Source organism: Hippocampus comes, unplaced genomic scaffold (genome assembly GCF_001891065.2).
Source record: "Hippocampus comes isolate QL1 unplaced genomic scaffold, H_comes_QL1_v1.1 scaffold292, whole genome shotgun sequence".
NCBI classification, from domain to species: domain Eukaryota; kingdom Metazoa; phylum Chordata; class Actinopteri; order Syngnathiformes; family Syngnathidae; genus Hippocampus; species Hippocampus comes.
The window spans coordinates 1,815-19,309 of NW_017805880.1; the positions used below are offsets into that span (position 1 = coordinate 1,815).

Here is a 17,495-nt window from a genome sequence, read left to right on the forward strand (position 1 = left end):
AGCCAGAGTTAGTTTGGCAAAAAAAAAAAAAGATGACATATTTGGATGCCATTCCTGTGCAAGAAATTCCATCCGCCTTTGGCCTCGCAATATAAAGAGGTCCATCTTTTGTTCATTTTCCCGTTGGAAAGAAAACGAGTGAGTCATTTGATGTGGGACGTGCGCGAGCCGCTTGACGGTTTGCGCTTCGCACAACTTTCCACGCGGCCACGCCGCATCGCTCCGCGGTGTTGATGAGGAGCACATTGTGGGCCTCGCGTCGCACCGCCCGCCATTCAAATCCAGGATGTGCAAGAGAGGGAGGAAAGGGTGGCAAAAAAAGGGGGGGGGGGAATAGAGCCATTAAGACAAAAAAAAACAACAACCCTTCGTTACGTTGTAGTTTGTTTTTATACAGGACGACACTGTCGGGTTCCATTGTTCTTATTGAATCAGTGTTAGCGCGCCCCCTTGGGGCGAATGGGGGAAAATAGAGCCATTTAGACAAAAAAAAAAAAACCTTCGTTGCGTTGTTAGTTTGTATTTATTCAGTACAACACTGTCGGGTTCCATTTGTCTGATTGAATTGAATCAGTGTTAGCGCGCCCCCTTGGGGCGAATGCTGACAAGTGCAGCAATAAGAAAAAAAAGCTCTGCACCGGTTCGGAAATCAGTTAGATTGATTATCCATTCACTTGTCCTTATTATCATTGAAAATATAGTTTGACATGGCTAGTGACACCCCCCGAGAAAATCCGCTTCCAAGAGAATAAGACTTCATTCTCGTCAAAATGTTTAATGTTGCCCCCCCCCCCCCCCACAGTATTTTACATATGATACAATTTTCCATATTGGAAGGAATTGGAAACAAAAGCAGCCAGTCAAGATAACAAATCACAAACGCATTTTTCAACAACGGTGCAGCGGTCCAAGCGAATACTTTGCAGTTAATTTTTCACGTCATCTCTTCTTGTACAAGCAGGCCTTCAGCTGCAAGCCGAAATTCTTCACTTTTTCTGGCGCATCGCTCGTCTTGGTGAGGTCGAACGTGTAGAAATGTGTGTTCTCCGTGTCCTAAAGGAGAGCGCAAACACAACATGACAAACGGCTCCTTCGTGGGTCTTCTTTGTTTTATTCAGTTAGCTCAAGAAATAATTGCTTGAAATTAGTTTTGGGGTGCATTTGTCAATTGTAAACGTGGCAAAATAAAATAAACACTCGCCATTTTTTTGCATACCTTAAAGAGAGTGAACGATAATTTTTCTCAGTCGTTTTCTAAATCAAAATGTCTGATTGGATGGAAACTTGAACATGTATTCAATCGTTGGGCCATTTATTTATGGCCAACATAATGAAAATATCAGCAAATTCAAACAAAAATTCATTTGATTAAAAAGACGTATTCATTTATTGTAACTTCAATTGAAAATTTGATCAACTGTGGAAATAAAACAAAACGTTTTGTGCCTCATTTCACATGTGCCTAATTAAGTGACTTGTGCTCTCACCTTGGACTCCAACTTGAATCCCAATTTGGCCAGCCCCGTGAGAAAGTTACGCACGTTGTCGAACCTGCTCGCTACCTCCGCGATTTTCAGCACGCCCCTAAAAAAAATAACAAATACAGAGAGCCACTGAGATTCGAGTGACCACAATTACAATTGTTTTTCGACTCGCGAGTGCAAGCCTGACACACCCCAGCTGGGTCTGCTGGCAGCGTCAATAGAATGAGTAAATATTCCCATATTCTTTATCCTCTGCAAAGAACACTCACGGAAATTTCTCACGGTAAAATGTGAAGTTTATGACGGAATGTGAATCGTATCACGTAAAAATGTATCACATGAAAATGTGAAACTTGGCACGTGACGGTCACACTGATTTTTTTCCCCCCTTTGTGTAATCAATTCATAACATTTCCATTCTTTGCAAGTATCAGATTTGAGTGACGAGTGTGATCAAGGAAGGAATGAAACTTGTTTCTGCGGCCACCGCTGCGCACACAAAAGTAGGGAGGTGTGAAAAACCAAATGAGCCCGCAGCAGCCACAATTGTGACTCCGCCACCCGTCTTAACCGCTTACTCCACCGCGCAGCTATTTCTTTTTTTTTTGGGTTTTCTCGATTAAAGCGCCAAGTGATTTGAATGAATGAGTTTACCCCTTTTTCAAGACCCGGTTGGCCTCGACGAGGAAAGCCGCCAGATTGGTTCCCATCAGCGACAGGCAGAAGACGCCAATGTCCACCGACCTGTCCGGCAGCGGCACCTGCAGGGAGGAGGCGGACGGAGATTGTCGGCGAGAGCACTTTGGCGAGGAGGCACGCACCAATAGAAACGCACATGGGCCATGTCGCAGACCGTCACCAGGTCGCAAGTCGCCACCAAGTCGAAGCTGTGCACTTTGTTCTTGACGCTGAGTGCGATCTTGCAGTCGCCGCAGCCGAAGTCGGCCACCACCAGCGAGGACGGTCTGAAACAACACACGGGGGGAGGGGGGGGGGATACAAATATTACCTGAACTGCTTGCCAAAAAAAGTGAATGTCAGTCATCAGAGTAGGCTTTGGACACCCACTCGATAGACTTTGATGAGGCTGCGTTTGTTTTTTTCAATCATGTCCATACAGTTAGGTTGAAGGTTTCTTTTTCTCCCGACGATGGCCTTTTTTGGTGACGAAAAGAACTCGTACCTCGCTGAGAACTTCGGCCGTCACTTCAGCCTTCGTCGGAGCCGTCACTGCTTCTTTGTGACGCGTCTTAAAAACAGATTTGGGTTCCGAGTGTGACTGTTTTTAAGACGGGAAGCAGCGACGGCTGCGGCGAAGGGTGAAGCGACAGCGTCATGTATGTCATGTAAGCAATAAGTAGCCAACATGCTGCGTGTGCAACGGAAAGGAGGACGTCTCACTTCTTGTGGATGTAGGCGATGATGGCGTCCACGGGGTTGGCGGGCCAGTGGCGCACCTGCTCCGTGAAGCCCCTGTGGTAGATCTGGAAGGCCTGCGGGTCCTGCTGGAACATGCGCTTGGCCTCGCCGCTGCTGCTGCTGTACAGCAACTGGTTGATGTAGCGGAAGCGGGCCGCTTCCAGGCGCCGCTCCACGCGCAAGCGCAAACGACTCGAGCGGTCCCCCGTAGCGTCCTTGGCCTCCCCGGAAACGGCTTCCCGGGGGGCCTCCTCCGAAACGGCTTCTCGGGGGGGCTCCTCCGAAACGGGCTCCTCGGGACCGGTCGACCGGAGAAGCTTCCGGAGGCGTTGGCGTTTCAGAAGCTCCACTTTTTGCCCGAGCGTCTCGGAGGCCCGCGATGACCCGTTGACGGTTTCGTCCCTTTCCTTCTTGGCGCATTTAATAGCCGACGTCCCCGTGTTGACGTCCTCGTCTGTTTTTTTTCTTTTCTGCGGCAGCGTTTGCTTGTCTGGCGCTAGGACCGGCTTGCCGCTGTTGATGTGTGAAGGCGTCGTCGGCAGAGTTTTATCGTCCTTCCCGACGTCTTCTTGAGCTTTATTCTGCCGGTATTTATTTTTGCATTTCCGCTTGTTCTTCATTTTGTTTTTCCACTGCTGCCTGCTGACCTTCGGGACATCGCCGGCCGGCTGCTGCGGGCTCGCTTTGCCCTCCCCCTCACCGGCAGATGCGCTTTTGCTCTTCGGGACACCTTCCAAAAGAAATCTTTCCATTATGTATGCGCACCTCCAAAAGTATTGAAATTTGTGCGCTTTATTGCATGAAAACACCTCATTGGCATAACTGAGGATAACAGGAGGGCGTTTTTAGCATAGAATTTCGGAAACGGCCGCGTGGCATTGATGATAACATGCTGATACTAAGCAGTGACTCAACGATGACAACAAAAGTATTTTCACAATAAACAAATAACCAAGCCAAGATTTTAAGCCCCAGTCATATTTGAAATATGACTCACTATACAGAAAAATAAATGAGATGTACTGGAAAATCCAATTTTCTGAAAGTTTAGAGCCACAATAGACGTTTCTCTTTTCCAATACGTAGGGGAAAATTCCCAATCACAAAATTCCAATACTCACCACTTGTCTTTTCCATTTTCTTCTTGGCTACAGTTTTCTCTTCCTTGACCTCAGTGTTGTTCTCCTGCTCTGCCGTTGTCATACTGGCTTGTTTTGTCCTCCTCCTCTTTTTCTTCTTTTTCTTCTTCTTGGTGGTGTCCGGCGTGGCGGCTTCGCTGTCGCTGTCAGGCCGAAGCTGGTCGTCGCGCTTCCAGTCTGGTATCGATTCCAAAGTCTGTAGCGTCCGCAGGAGACTCTTCTTTCCCACATGTTTGGACTAAGCAGAAAGGAAAATGCGATGGGGGTGGCGACTGTAACCCCAAATAGACACCCCCTTCCTCCCCATTTCCCCTCAGGTAAGCAATAATAGGTAGTGCGACAATGGGCGGGGCTTCAATGACAATTGAACACGACTGACACTCCCATCTGGGAAACATACATGTTGGCCACTACAAACTAAGGCTGTGAGAAATGCCTGGTACGTTTTGCATTTCAGTAAATAAATGTCTCGGCCTCTGTTCTAATAAATGTGTATAATTCTGTAATTGCGATGCTGAATATTTTGGGGGTGTGCGAATCGAACACGTGATCGTTGAGCAAACTACCCACACATATGACATACCTTCACATCGGTGCTGTGACTGTTTGGCTTCTGTTTCACAACAATTTGACTTAAGACGTCGGCGGCGTCATTCCAATCTTCGTCCTCGTGAAACATACTCCCCCGCAAACTCTGTAGATCACCGAAGCATGGATGGATTTTACGATAAATACCGGTACTACACCCAAATTCAGCTCTAATTTACTCACCAGCCGACGGCGTGTCGAATAGCGACGATGGGTGACGAAAACGGCAAGCTTATCTCCAAATGTAGTTAAGTATAATCTTTTGCAGAAATACCACGTACAGTATTTCGTTCAGCGTGCATGCGCGTGGACGAAGCGGAACAGTTAACCGGCGCGTGTTGATGACGTCGGGGGGAAAAAGCGTCTCCGCTCGACTTTTTTTCATTTCAAATGTACAAAACATTAGTATGGTGTGATCTCCGGTAGAAATTACTTTGCATAACTAAATGCTGTAAATCATTCTGGATTTTTCAATTAAACCCTTCGTTGAAACGGAGCACATGAAGACTCATGAGCTGAACTCTGTTGTGAGGAAGTTAGATGGAAACTGATTTTTTTTGTCGGGGTGTCCGAATGTCCATGGAGTAAACGCGAAGGGCACCCACTGTGCACTTGGAAAATGAATCAGTATTGATGTTCAACATGTTAGTATGGACCACAATGCATTGCGAGTAGGAACAAAATGGCGCAAGTGTACAGACAGTCCACGCCACAGAAATAATGCATTCGTTTTATAGAATTGAAAATACACATGACAAAGTAAAACAAGTACAGATTAAAAAATATTTATTTTTAAATCCACAATATAGAGTCGGAGATCTTAATGTGCCGGTGCGTCATGACAGGTATGGTGGTCACGTGCTCTGCGACGAGGACAATGCAGTGAGCTGGCTGTCCGAATCGCCATCGCCAAAAAGGCTGAGGGAACCACTATGAAAGCGCTACATGTCGTGCGAAACTATATTGCGAAAGAGGTTTTAAGTGTGGGAGATAAGGGTGGACTTTCGGACACATCGACCTATCTGAAAAGAATCCATCCCCTCAGGGTATGTTATTTGATGCGATGCTCCCTATGGTCTGTAAGGGGCGCAGTCTCTTATCCGGCTGCCGGGGCCGAGTAGTACGCCCTCCCTTGCGTGAGGGTGTGGACGTAGGCAGTCGGCTCGGCACCGTTTCGTCTCCCCGAAGCGCCGAACAGCACCGCGAGAAAGTTCTCCGGAGGCCTCCTTTCACGCCTTTTCATTCGGTAAGGTCATCTCGCGGATGTTTTGGTGACACGAGGTCGCAAGTCGCGGTTGTTAAATGGCGAACCGACGCCGACTTTTGTCACTGCGCTACAATTGACGATGAGAGAAACGGACCGTCCAGAATGGAGGTTAGCTAGCTCGGTTCCCAAATGTCTGAAATTTTAGTTCCTCTTTACTTGAGTGTTGTGTTGGCTGCTTCCCCTTTTGAGGAGAGCGCGCTGTGTTATGGCCGCGTTGCGTGGAAATCAACAAGTTTGCTCCCCCCCCACCCCAATCGTGTTTTAGCGCGTTAGCAGCCGTTGCTACCAGACAAAATGGTTTATCAAACGTAACCTTCGTATTTAAATTTTTTTGACGATTTGAACTCATTCAGGTATTCTTTACTCGTATTACAGTGTCGCGGAAGTGTTTCCATGTTCAATACAAATCAATCGTCAAGGCACTTGGGTCACGTTAGCGCAAATGGCACCGCACTCCTAATAATCTGCCCCTAATACTACAAGATGTGTTAGTTATTATCCTTGAAGGATGAAGTTGAGCACATTTAAGTTGGTGTCGCATGCAAACAACAGCAATTCCTCACTTTGAGGGAGCAACGACTTGCAAATATTTGCTTGAATTTGTTTGCAAATGGCCCTAAATGACCAGCAGACGGTGTCGGATAATACTGCACTCCCTTATTGAAGTGATCGAAAATGCCATTTGCTTAAAGATGCCCCTCAAGCGCCTCAAAAGAATCTGTTTTGCTCTCGAGTAGGTCACGTCATTAGAAATGATTGAACGAGTTTAAAGCTATGCACATGTTCCTGTGTCGCCCTTTGAATGAGCTCTATATCTGGAAGAAGCTGTGGTAAAGTACTTAGAAGCTAAATCCAAAAGTAAAATTAGTGACTTGGGCTGTCATCATCATCATGTGCCAACTTGGGATAAGAAACATACATTTTCACATGAATAATGTCATTTGCCTCCTGAAGGGGGAATGCTAGAACTCTCAATTTAATTTGAAAGCCATCTGGGCCGGCCCAACGATCAGCACGTTTTCCAACACTGTTCTTTCAATATTTTCCATTTCAGACCGGTGCAAGTGCCCTCCCCCCCGAGGATCAGCGATCGTGTCCCTCACTGGCCCCGGTGAGGGACAGATGAAACCTCAGTCTTGCTGCTTCAGCTCCGCGTCGTGTCACTCAGGTTAACGTGCCAAAATGGACGACATCTTCACGCAGTGTCGAGAGGGCAATGCGGTGGCCGTGCGCCTCTGGCTGGACAACACGGAAAATGACCTCAACCAAGGGTGAGATGCCTTTTGGCTGTAGGCGGTTGAAAGGGGACGACTTCCTCCTTAGGTGTAAAATGGATGGTTTCGATGCCGTTCACATGAAATTGAACTGCTGTGGAAAATAGGAACGAAAAAAGCTGCATTGTATATGCGGTGTTAAAATGGGCTAAGACCCCCTCCAAGTGGTAAATTGCTGAGTTGTCATTGAAGTTGGAAAATTGTCGGATCCACTTTGTCCCCAGATTCAATCTGCACAGTTTATACAAACAGACAATGACAATCCTGATGGATTTTCCCTGATGTGTCCAAGGGTCTTCGACCACTGAAGTTGGGGGGCTGATGGGTGATGGGCTGGCTTTGCGCCGCACGTCCACTTTATCCGCTTTTTCTATCAGCTCCTTCTATACAAAACAGCGATAAAAGATGCTGCTGACAGGTTGGCTTTGCTCTCTCACTGTGTTACGCTGGGGCCGTTCATACACATCAAGATGGGGTGGGGGCGACTTTTACGGGCACTGCCCAAGGTTGAAAATATTACGCGAACATCAAGACGGTCCCTCCGCCGACTTAGCGTTTGCACAGCAGCAACTGACTCTTAGTTTGTCCCCAGTGGGCCTCTGGCCCGAGATTGAACCCACTTCCTCGGAAGCGCGTGTTTATAGGTCGGGAATTCCCTTCCACAAAGCGCGGTGCCAGCACGGGAAGCTCGCCGTGACCGTCGCGGAGACAGTGGACGGCGTTGCGGGAAACTGACGCAGTGAGGACTTGGCAACGGCTTCAAGCGGCCAAATGGCGTCCGCAGCAGCCGACCGGGTACGCGTTCGGACGATTCCATTAGCTAAATGAGCACGTCGAGCTCCTTTCTCCCCAGGCTGGCTGATTTATCGCCTTGAGTGGGAAGAAGAGGAGCGCAGATCACTTTTCTGTCACGTGTTGGATACGGTGGATGTCTACTGATATTTGAATTCTTTATTCTGCCAATCTGTTGGCTTCCCTTCGCGACCGTTCTCTCAACCCATCCCCACATTCGTACATACCCATTTGGGCAAAATGTTGAGTGACAGGCATACTTTGCATTTTGAAATACACCAAAAAGGTTACCGACAAACACATCCGGCCCAACCACATCACCAACATGGGGAGGGTGCCGTTCACTTTCAACATCCCAGTGACCCCCGCTGTAGAGAAGAAGGTGAATTTGCCCAGGTGTTGACTTTAGAGGCAAAAGATGAGGACTTTGACGGATTTGAGGATGAGGCTTGATCAAAAAAATAACGCAAGTACATCGTTACGTGCTCCCGTTTTTTTATTTTTTTTTTTTAAGCAAGTGTACGTTTTACCATGTCTGCGTTCAATAACGCAATGCGTCTTCAGTGTTAAATACAGAATTAGCACCTGTAAGTGTCACTATGCCTTTTAATACGGTGCGCCGCATGGTTGTGAAAATACGGTACTTGAAACTTGTCATCCAATCGGAGAAGCGGTTCCCTGACTAGCAGATGAAAAGAAACGGGTGCATGTTGAGAGAGTTAAAAAAAAAAAAATGAAGTGACACTGCTTCGCTCTAAATTGAAGACATTTTGTGGAAAGTCAATATGGCACTGAAGCCGCTAAGTTCCAATTCATCAAAAGCCACATTTTTTTTTTTTTTTTTTTTTTTTTTTTTTCACTTGTCCTGCATGTCCGGTTCTGTCACCTCACTGTCCGTGACACTTTTACGTTGAAAGCGATTGTCTCCCATCCCGTCAAAGTAAAGAGGCTGCTAAATTGCCAGGTCCAGTTTGTCCCCCCAAGTGTAAACTTGGGATTGTGTTTGACCTTCCACGTCACTTCTTTGCATGAAATACTTTGCGTCCTTCTGGATTGTTTACGCCGCCGCAACCTTCCCGGGAAAGCGTGGCCGCCGAATCTCCTTACAAGGAATAACACTGGGGCAAATCCACTCGCACTCCCATTCGGCAGGACGACCGTAGCGGGTTCCGCTGTCCAAGTCGTGTTTGGCCAGACAGACAAGTGTGCGTGGAATGTGCATCAACCCCACTCAACCCCCCTTCCAATGGTTTCTTTTCCGACATTCCTCTTTATTCTGCTGGTTGGAAGACTGCTCCTCTCGTTTAGATTGCTCTCAAATCTTCAGCTGCTGCACTTGAAGGTTGAACTTGCCCTCGCCGCCTCATTTCCCAAACGGTTTTCTTCAAACAAGCGCTCGGCCTTCTTGTGCTTTCCTTGGGCTTAGCGCTTCAATCGTTGTCTTTATTTAGCTGAAAAGCTAGCGCCGGTAGCCGCGCAGGCTGAGCTGTGCTGCGTGACAGCTCCTTGTTTGGGAAGGTGGGAGGTTTACTGGGTGATTGCTGATTTTTATTTAGAACTCCCTTTGGCAGTGCGGCGGCAAGTGGACATTTAGTGGTTGCCGTAACTTCCGCTGACACTTTATATGAATGAAAGCCTTTAGGAACTGGTGCATCGTCGTCTCGGGGGATCTGATGATTTAGTTTATTGTAAAATGGGATGAGTCATCCCCTTTCTCGTCAAGTGGCGCTCACCTCCTCGGATTCGAGCGACCCCTTTGAAGAGCTGCTCTTGACGCTTCTTTTCTATTGCATCTGCCAGACTGAGGCCTGCTGGCAGGTGGAAGCGCCTGAAATAAATGACCGCAGCGGGCCGGGAGGGGCTTCGACTGGGGGGGGGGGGGGGGGGCCAACCAAGTCTAACTCAAAGGGAAAATGTATCCCGAAAAGCTTGCCACACTGGAAATAGACATGGGAAACTGGAGCGCCTGAAAGTGCCATTCTTCAATTTATTGGTGCGTTCATGCTAACAGGAGTAAGAAAGTGGTGGTGTTCATTTTTAAAACTTTTTAAAAACAGGTTGGCATGAATGGACTTGATGCGTGGCCCTGACTTGATATGTGGTCCGATTTGCCTGAAATTGACGCACGGGCTGATTTGAGGAATGGTGTCATTGACACACGGGTGGACCCCTGACACAAAGCCAACATGAAACGCCAAAGGGCCACATTGACGAATCTACATGAAAAAAGTGACATGACGCATGGACAAGAGAAATGGAGAGATTGGACAAGTTGACACGCATGCTAACGCTGAATTGATGGAACACAGGATGGGACTTGACACACGGATGAGACACCTTGACACGTGGGCCAAGCGGACACACGGGCAAGCCTCGTTGACACGTGGGCTAACTTGATGCTTGTGTTGTCTTCACGCCTCCTCTGACGTGACACGCAAACTGAAATGACACATGGGCATACTTGACACGGGCTGAAACTTGAAACGTGGCGGAGAGTTGACACATGGGCCTACATGCTCGGAACACTGGCCAAAGAGGGCTCTGAAGAATGCTTAGTCCTCGGTGGCGGTGGTCTCCACTCAAATCTCCTTAAGGGCGCCATTTTTGTCAGCAGTCAAGATCTTACTTCCAGAAGCATCAGACTTCCTTCTGGGGGATCATAAATGTGAGCTAATGAGTTTTTCGGGTTTGGCCTTATGCTCAGACAGGAAATGACCCTCCTCCCACGCGATGCACAGATAGACGGTGTCGTGGGACTGAGAGGGTCTGTGCGGGACCTCGACTCAACCACGCAGGACGTGTTGCCACAAGCCAATGGAACAGCCGGGGGGTGGAATTGAGATTCCGTCATAATGCTCCTTCAGTTCTCTCTGGGGTTGGTGTGTGTGGGCGTGTGAGACTTGATAGAGGAGACGTGCAAAGCCAACAGAAGAATGAAGACAAATAACACATTCACATCAAGCCGATAGAGCTTTCGCTGTCCTTCAAGTTGACCCACGGGCCACTTTGACGTAGGCGACGATTTGACATACGGGCCAACTTGATGCACGCAAACGACAGGCCCGCTTGATGCAAGGACTGAATTGATAGAAGATATCCTTTATTCGTCCCACACTGGGGAAATTTACAGTCATGCAGGTGTCATTGGTGCATGGGCCAAGTTGACGCAGACTGACTTGACACAAGGGTGGAATTGATACGCAGGACGATTGATACCCTTGACACGACCCATTCTATCAGTCCTAAGTGGCAGCTGGTCCAATTTACACGCAGCGGTGCAGTCATTTTGTGATCTCCACTTATCGTTTGATCATGACAATCCCAAATGGAAATGACACCGAAAGCCACGTTGAACTCCCATTGTGACTTTGCAGGGACGACCACGGCTTCAGCCCTCTGCACTGGGCGTGTCGGGAGGGCCGCTGCAGCGTGGTGGACATGCTCATCATGCGCGGCGCCCGCATCAACGTCATGAACCGCGGGGATGACACGCCCCTGCACTTGGCCTCCAGCCACGGACATCGCGACATTGTGGGAAAGGTACTGGGGGGGGGGGGGAAAGAGGGTCACGCGTGCACGTTGACTCATCCGACCGTCTTGTCCCGTTGACAGCAAAGAACATCCAAGAACTTTACCATTTGTATTTTTATTTATTTTATTTGGGTGGGGGGTCACATGTTTGGGATCTCTTTTTTGTTTTGTTTTTTGTTTAAATGGCATCCACAGAGATTTATTGCAGAACACTGCGAACTCGGCCGTTGCAACACACCCCATAAACCTGTCGTAATCTGTCGGGTGTCGGTATTGTTGGCAGCGCTTGTTAGCCTCGGATGGTATGAGCGGGGTGTCGGAATTAGAAACGTCGCCTGCCAGATACGCGGTTTCATATTGGCATGTCTCAAGACAAGCCGCAACGTTGGGAATATTTTCTGCACACGCGCTGCCTTCAGCCCAAACAAAGCACAGCGGCCGTCTCTGGCGTCTCATCCTTTGTTTGGCGCTTTTGTAGCTGATTCAGTGCAAAGCGGACACCAACGCAGCCAACGAACACGGGAACACGCCACTGCATTACGCCTGCTTCTGGGGACAAGACCTGGTGGCAGAGGTTAGTGCGCCCCCCGGTGGCCTTGAAGTTCAACTTGTCCAACTGCTCCCTTGCCACAATGTTTTGCTTCTTGTCCACCCCGGCAGGACCTTGTGAACAACGGGGCTCAGGTGAGCATCTGTAACAAATATGGGGAAACGCCCCTGGACAAAGCCAAACCTCACTTGCAAGAGCTTCTCAAAGGTATCCTGTCTGCCCCGTTGCTTACTATTTCCCAGCCCGTTCTGTGTTCATTTTTTTTTTCTTTTGTGGTGTAGAAAAAGCTGAGAAAATGGGACAGAATTTGACCAAAATCCCCTTCAAAGACACCTTTTGGAAAGGCACCACCAGAACACGACCCCGTGAGTAGAGCGCGTTGCGAGAGCTACTTGGTCTTTGTTGTGTGTGTGTGTGTGTGTGTATACATTTTAATTGCTTTGTTACGAGTTCAAATTGTAATTCCGCGTGAGCGTCAAGTACATCACGACTTGAGTGAAAGGGGGAAAAAAAATGCAGTCGCATTTGGGCAACGAGAACCGCAGTTCCCGAAGCACTTTCAGACGATTATTGAACAGTTAGACACATGTGCAAATACTCTAGCGCGGAGATTAATTACACATTAGAAACCTTTTATTTTTTTAACTTTCTTTTCAAATCCAGAGCTACTGATAATAGGAAAATAATGCAGAGAAAACGTTGAATATAAACTCAACACTTTAAGTGCCCTTTAAGCATTAAAAAAAACAAAACAAAACGCTTTTTAGGAATTTGCAGCATGTTAAAGGTTTTTGTTTATCTTAGACAGTAGACATGCTTGTTTTCAAATTTCAGAGCTCCCAGGCTTGACACAGCATGTCTTAGCAAGTTAAATGAAATGATACTTTATTGCTCAACTATTTCGTGGTGGGTTTAAAGATGTTCGACATTTGTCTGTAAATTGTCACACGAGACATTTTATTTCTTTCTTCTGTTTCTAGGCAACGGTACTTTGAACAAACACGCAGGCATCGACTATAAGCAGCTCTCGCTCCTGGCCCGAATCAATGAGAACCAGTCTGGAGAGGTACGTGAAGAACCAGTCACCACGCCATGCCGTCGATTGTACAGTGAAGCCTCGCAATTCGCCAAGTAGAATCACCAAACATTTGAGTATCTTTTCAAAACGAAATCAAAACCAATGAGAAAGGCGTCAATGACGGACGGACTTTGCCATATCAAAAGATGAGATCGAGTGAAATCATTGACACGTCTTCATGTGTCCAACCCCGTCGTACACCAGCGTGTGCAACTTGAGACGAAAAGCAAATGCAAACAACCGAGGACGTGGTTGCGCAAATGTGCACGCCCTCTTCACTTTTGACCGCCTGCCTTCTCACCTTGCCCACCTTCACCTTCCTTTTGCGGCCCATGCCAAAGGTCATTTTTAGTACAATAATTTCTTCATTTTTGGGGATCATGTCAGGGGCTGCTAAAAAATGGAGGCCGCCCCCGGGCCGCAGTTTGGCCCCGTTGCACTTTGGAGCCATCTTTTCCTGTTACAGGAAGAGAACGCAAATATAGAATTACTCAAGGTGCCTTTCTCAGGAAATGGTAACCAGGCGGGGTTTCACTGTACCTGCACTATGTCCGTAACCTTTGTACCGTGTCCTTGATGGCGTGCAGTTATGGCAAGGCCGCTGGCAAGGCAACGAGATTGTGGTCAAAGTGCTGAAGGTCCGCGACTGGACCACGCGGAAAAGCAGGGACTTCAACGAGGAGTACCCCAAACTCAGGTGCTGATCCGACACGCCATTGCGCTACTCTTGTGATGGCCGTTTGGCCGATTTGCGCTGCGGAGGCCGGTTGGAAACTGTCGGCCACGGGCGCCGTGGTCCTTCCGGGTGGCAGAGAGAAAGTGACTATCTGTGGCGGGAACCGGAAACCATGACCTGGTTATGTTTGAGGCCCCAAAAGTTTGATTCTGTGTTTGCGTCTCACACTCCTGGTTGATGCCGGCTGTCCTATGTCGTTGTCCTCCTTGTCACCATCCCAGGATATTTTCCCACCCGAACGTCCTCCCCATGTTGGGAGCCTGTCAGTCTCCGCCGGCCCCTCACCCCATCATCATCACACACTGGATGCCGTACGGCTCCCTCTACAACGTGCTGCACGAGGGCACCAGTGAGTACTTTGCCGTCACACCAGCGCCCGCGATCCGAATGACCTTTCCTTGACGTCGCCGTGTCGCCGCCGCCGCCAGACTTTGTGGTGGACCAGACGAAAGCGGTCAAGTTCGCTTTGGACATCGCCTGCGGAATGGCCTTCTTGCACACGTTGGAGCCCATGATCCCTCGACACTATCTGAACAGCAAGAGCATCATGGTGAGAAGACTTCTTTTTGAGGCTTTCACAGACGCAGCTTGGAACTACCGTGTCCCCCCGCGATAATGTGCTTCCACGTTCGTGCCACCCGCTATGTTGCGTTTTTGAGGCCATCACTTTGAAATCTGTTTCAAAGGATACTTTTTGGAAGCCATTCACAACAACTTGGGTTGTGCATCCCATGGTGTCCAAAAAGCCCATCCTCATGTCCCTTTCACTCAGCAGTGACATCTTGTTCTCCCCCTCTCCTCCCCCCTACAGATCGATGAAGACATGACAGCCAGGATCAGCATGGCAGACGTCAAGTTCTCCTTTCAGTGTCCTGGCAGGATGTACTCGCCTGCTTGGGTGGCCCCCGAGGGTACGTGATGCAGCACACGCACATCCAAAGTGACATCTGGAGCACGAATGATCACTTTGCGGGAGCAAGCAAAATGGAATCCCCCCCCCCGAAGACGTCCTCCAGAGATGTCTTGTCTAAACTGATTAGAAAGAAAGTGGAAACGGTGCAGGCCTTCTTCATAAAGAGCATCTAGACCAGCGCGGCACCAGATTTGTCAGCTTGTGAACCGCGGAAGTGAAATCGCAAGCTTTGCACCGATTTTCTTGTCTGAAATTGAGGCAGAGGTGGTGCTTTCCATGATTGCATATGTAAACGGGGCTAAATGTGTACTCGTACATGACCAGACGTGGAATGAGTGATAACATCGGGTCCGCCTGCACACTGGCTCTGATTTCTTGCCCGATCGATCGCTTGCAGCCCTGCAGAAGAAGCCAGAGGAGATCAACCGGCGGTCGGCGGACATGTGGAGCTTCGCCGTGCTGCTGTGGGAGCTGGTGACCAGGGAGGTGCCCTTCGCGGACCTCTCCAACATGGAAATCGGCATGAAGGTCAGCAAAGATCGCCAGGAGAAAGAGTTTTTCCCTCCCACTTAAGTCCGCTGCAAGAAGATCCTCTGCTTCCTCCTACCTGATTAGCGACTGATTGCTGCCACGCTCCAAACGTCATTGTCGAGCGGTCTCGTCGATTTGGCGACGAGTCTCTACGACCCCGGTCGATGTTGATAACGTTCCGGTTTTCCTTTCAGGTTGCCTTGGAGGGCTTGAGGCCCACCATTCCTCCCGGCATCTCGCCGCACATCTGCAAGTTGATGAAGATCTGCATGAACGAGGACCCGGCCAAGAGGCCGAAGTTTGACATGATTGTGCCTATTTTGGAGAAAATGCAAGACAAGTAAAGAAAAAAAAAAGCAGACTTTTTACCCCCGGGATGTTGCCTTAAGCTCTTTTTCCTTACCGCAGCATCGAGCGCCGTCACCACTACAATCCAACAGCAGTTATTTTTCTTGTTGAAATTTTTTTTCTATTAATATACGGTATATTGTACATGTCGACTGTAATCATGGACGGAACACGTGACTGAATAACCTGTGGAGGGTATCGACAGGTTTTATTTGGATCTGAATAGTTCCTTGTACCTCAAAAATCATCACTTTTAAGGAGACCCCCCGCCCCCAAAACGGCATGTTTGCTCAACCCAAGGGTTTAAATCACATCCTCAAAGAGAGCAAGCCATTTTCTACACTTTGGTCAATATTTTATAAAAACAGCACCCGCTGAAATCACTGAAAAGTATGAAATTGGCCAAATTGTGACATGGGCGCTTTTGACCCGGTGGCAGCGATATGCTCAAAGCAGGTCTCATCCCAGCAACATGAGTTGCCGCGTCAGCGTTTTGTAAAGCAAGAAAAAGCATTTCTCTGTAATGAGTTAAGCAATTTTTTTTACCGTTTCCCGTACACCTAAAATAGTGTACGCACCATTACAGACGGTCTATTTTTTACCTTTCGATTGAAAATGTAGCCCAAATATGCCTTTCGTTATTTCTACGTGCATAAAAGTGCCTGAGAGGAAACTTGAGTGTTTAATTGTTGAATTGTGGCCATCAAACGAAGAACAAATGGTGTACTTACTGTAAATCATCCTGGTCGCATCCTGCAGCTGTTTTATTTTCCTTTGTCTTCTCTTCATTCACTCTTGTCTTGTCATTTCTGTGCCTGCATCAGCTTACTTCTTTGCGTCCAAGCCAAAATCAAAAGCAAGCTATACAAATGTATTTATATCTATATATATTAAATTGAAAACTAAGAATAGATTTGGTGTGTTCATTTTGTATGGGAGTCACAAAAAAAGCTTGCTTGTGACCTGCCGTTGGCAATAAACAGTGCATGAGGGAATCATTCATGGCACTTCACGTTTCGTACCTTATGTCAGAGCCATATTCCAAAACAGAAATTGCTATTCCCCCACTCATCAAAATTTGACACAATTTTGTTGTTTGTATGCGTGTAAACATCCATCCACTCATTTTCCGATCCGCTTTATTCTGACAACGGTCGCGGGAGGTGCTGGAGCCTATCCCAGCCGTCTTTGGGCAGTAGGCGGGGGACACCCTGAACCGCTTGCCAACGAATCACAGGGCACAGAGAGACGTACAGCCATCTGTGCTCATACTCACACCTGGGGACAATTTATAGAGTGTTCGATCAGCATGCCGTGCATGTTTTTTGGAATGCGGGAGGAAACCGGAGAACCTGGAGAAAACCCACGCAGGACGGGGGAGAACATGTAAACACCGCACAGGAAGGCGGGAGCCGGGATCGAACCCACGACCTCTGCACTGTGAGGTCGACGCGCGAACCACTGCTGCCATTTGTGTGAACTTATTGAAATTTAAAAAAACAATTCACATGCACTTTGCAGCCTTTGCTTTTCCAGTGTTGATTATGCTTTGCTGACAATTTACATCTTCAAGTAATCCCAGTGAATCGAACCTAATTGAATGGTTCGATTTTAAAATTGTGACACCCTTGAACCGTATCGAATCGTCTTTCGTGGAGAGATGTCCAACCCTCAGAGGCTTTGGTTGCGAACGGGGTAAGAGCACCCGAAGTCGGCCGTGACGTGGGCGACTGACGCAGGCTCGTCACCAGCCGAGCCCCGCAGCCGACTCCGCCGCCGCCACGACCGCCACCTCAGATCGCTCCACCCCCGCCCCAGCTTGGAGACGGGCCGTCGCCGCGGGCA

At 48.3% G+C, this 17,495-nt stretch overlaps 2 protein-coding genes across 2 annotated transcripts; one reads left to right on the forward strand and one right to left on the reverse strand.

Annotated features, from left to right (window-relative positions):
* Nucleotides 1-759: 759 nt before the first annotated feature.
* On the reverse strand, nucleotides 760-4,980 carry rrp8 (ribosomal RNA processing 8). The gene is made up of 8 exons (XM_019889011.1): nucleotides 4,814-4,980; nucleotides 4,626-4,736; nucleotides 4,025-4,280; nucleotides 2,886-3,633; nucleotides 2,320-2,449; nucleotides 2,139-2,245; nucleotides 1,488-1,584; nucleotides 760-1,053 (listed from the first exon to the last, which is right to left on the reverse strand). The coding sequence occupies exons 2-8, from the start codon at nucleotides 4,719-4,721 to the stop codon at nucleotides 940-942; spliced, it is 1,548 nt and encodes a 515-aa protein (XP_019744570.1). The 5' UTR covers nucleotides 4,722-4,736; nucleotides 4,814-4,980; the 3' UTR covers nucleotides 760-939.
* A 538-nt stretch (nucleotides 4,981-5,518) lies between these two features.
* On the forward strand, nucleotides 5,519-16,561 carry ilk (integrin-linked kinase). Its single transcript, XM_019889012.1, has 13 exons — nucleotides 5,519-5,876; nucleotides 6,952-7,168; nucleotides 11,338-11,503; nucleotides 11,973-12,068; nucleotides 12,155-12,251; nucleotides 12,326-12,409; nucleotides 13,025-13,110; nucleotides 13,710-13,819; nucleotides 14,080-14,207; nucleotides 14,287-14,408; nucleotides 14,670-14,769; nucleotides 15,169-15,299; nucleotides 15,497-16,561. The coding sequence occupies exons 2-13, from the start codon at nucleotides 7,080-7,082 to the stop codon at nucleotides 15,644-15,646; spliced, it is 1,359 nt and encodes a 452-aa protein (XP_019744571.1). The 5' UTR covers nucleotides 5,519-5,876; nucleotides 6,952-7,079; the 3' UTR covers nucleotides 15,647-16,561.
* Nucleotides 16,562-17,495: the final 934 nt, after the last annotated feature.

What these genes read in the sequence shown, in the direction of transcription:
- rrp8 (XM_019889011.1), bottom strand. Translation starts at nt 4,721, where the DNA reads ATGTTTCACGAGGACGAAGATTGGAATGACGCCGCCGACGTCTTAAGT. An exon ending in GAAAATGGAAAAGACAAGTG is followed by an intron (nt 3,634 to 4,024) that starts GTGAGTATTGGA and finishes TTCTTTTGGAAG; the next exon opens with GTGTCCCGAAGAGCAAAAGC. An exon ending in ATCGCCTACATCCACAAGAA is followed by an intron (nt 2,450 to 2,885) that starts GTGAGACGTCCT and finishes GTGTTGTTTCAG; the next exon opens with ACCGTCCTCGCTGGTGGTGG.
- ilk (XM_019889012.1), top strand. Translation starts at nt 7,080, where the DNA reads ATGGACGACATCTTCACGCAGTGTCGAGAGGGCAATGCGGTGGCCGTG. An exon ending in CTTGCAAGAGCTTCTCAAAG is followed by an intron (nt 12,252 to 12,325) that starts GTATCCTGTCTG and finishes TTTGTGGTGTAG; the next exon opens with AAAAAGCTGAGAAAATGGGA. An exon ending in CACCACCAGAACACGACCCC is followed by an intron (nt 12,410 to 13,024) that starts GTGAGTAGAGCG and finishes TTCTGTTTCTAG; the next exon opens with GCAACGGTACTTTGAACAAA.